General features: G+C 49.2%; 1 protein-coding gene across 1 annotated transcript; it reads right to left on the bottom strand.

The window, feature by feature from the left end:
* Positions 1 to 753: 753 nt before the first annotated feature.
* Positions 754 to 1527, bottom strand: LOC134657716 (uncharacterized). Its single transcript, XM_063513279.1, has one exon. It carries the CDS (start codon positions 1525 to 1527, stop codon positions 754 to 756), a length of 774 nt encoding a protein of 257 aa, XP_063369349.1.
* Between the last annotated feature and the right edge of the window lie 300 nt (positions 1528 to 1827).

Below are 1827 nucleotides of genomic sequence, written 5' to 3'. Positions count from 1 at the left end.
CTATGTGCCGAACGGGATATTTGTCCGGTAACGTGCGGTCATTAAGCGCGCGATAATCTCCACATGGTCGCCATCCATTGTCCTTCTTCTGAACCATGTGAAGCGGCGATGCCCAGCTGCTTTGTGACGGGCGCGCAATACCTAACTTTAGCATTGCGTCGAACTCCTTCTTCGCGGCGATAAGTCGATCGGGCGCTAACCTTCTTGGTTTTTGAGCTACGGGCGGTCCCGGTTTCGTCACAATGTAATGTTTTGTGTTGTGTTTCTTTTGTGATGCCGCGGCACCGTCGGGCTTAGTAATCTCACTGTATTTCCTTAAAACTCGGTGATAAGGCGAGTCCCCGGTTATTGTTTTAATTGATAGCGCCGGCTCGGACTCGGCTACCTGACCGGTGACGGTAAGGTTTGTCGTGGCGTCTATTAGTCTATGCCGTTTTGGATCGACTAGTAAGTCATAGTGGCCTAAAAAGTCTACACCAATTATCGGCTTAGCCACGTCAGCAACAACAAATCGCCATGGGAAATCTCGGCGTAGTCCAAGGTTTAGGGACATCGTGGAGAAACCGTATGTTCTAATCGGGGTATTATTCGCAGCAACTAGCTCGTACAAAGATTCTTCATTGTGAGGAGCTTGGCTGCGAGGATATACACTTACCTCCGCTCCAGTATCGATCAAAAACCTGGTCCCTGAGTTTCTATCCACGATGACTACTCGTCGTGACGTTGTTGTTGAGTTTGGGCAACCATTCGCCACTAATGGCTCCCGCTCGCGTTTCCCGCATTCTCGGCTGATTTAAATGCGCAGGGCGGTATGCATTTATGCGCTTCATGACCGTAATTATCGTGGTACCAGCACATACCGCTTGCTGAGTTGCTCCTCGAACGAGGTCGAGATCGTCTGGAACGCGAGCGTGATCTGCCTCTGTGTCGCGCACTTGCATTGAGGGACGAAGCTTTCATTTGTTGCCGCAAGTCAGCAATTTCACTCCTTAAAACTTCTATAATTTTCATCACTGGGTTTTCCGTAGTCGCGATGGCAGGCGTAGGCGTAGTGCTGTCCGCTATTGCATCCGCGACGTCTGCAACTTTGTCCAGGCTCTGCTCTGCCAGCGTAGCTAGGACCATCTGCATCGGGCGCGGCAACTGCTCCAGCCACATTGTGCGAAGCAACGCGTCTGGCACCGCGGATCCAGCGAGACTTCTTAGATGCCGCAAAAACTGTGAGGGCTTGCGGTCGCCTATGTGCTCTCGCTCGAGCAACCTGCGCGTGTTCACCTCTTGTGATGCACCTAACCTCTTAATGATACCGGTCTTAAGGGCATCGTATTTGTCGTTTTCTGGCGGGGCGATCAGTATATCTCGCACTTCTGTGGCATCATGTGGCGCTAACGCACTCGCCACATGAAGGTATTTGCTAACGTCGTCGGCGACGCCGGCCTTGCTAAAAATTGTCTCTACCAATGAGAACCACATCACAGGGTCGCGAGGCATGAAGGCGGGCAAACGAAGCGCACTTTCGCTAGCCATTTTAAAGGTTCCACTAAAGTCACTTTACACGAGAAGTCCACTAATAGCACTAAAGTTTATGTCCACAACACATGTACTAACCAATTCTGCCGTTAATAGCGATCACGTCGGGGTCACCAATTTGGCAGTGGGGTTTGGTATGCGTACTAAGGTGTTGGGATTATTGTAAATAAAAATGTAGACTCCGGAAAAATAATTACTCTATTTAACACTACTCAAAAACTAAACTAACAAAAATTACAATATTAACTAGTAGTAGTAGTAGGGAGCGATATAAAATCAAACTCGACCTGTGATAAT

This window comes from Cydia amplana, chromosome 20 (genome assembly GCF_948474715.1).
Source record: "Cydia amplana chromosome 20, ilCydAmpl1.1, whole genome shotgun sequence".
Lineage (NCBI taxonomy): Eukaryota > Metazoa > Arthropoda > Insecta > Lepidoptera > Tortricidae > Cydia > Cydia amplana.
Note: the sequence above shows the minus strand (reverse complement) of the source record. Positions and strands in the feature narration are given on the sequence as shown.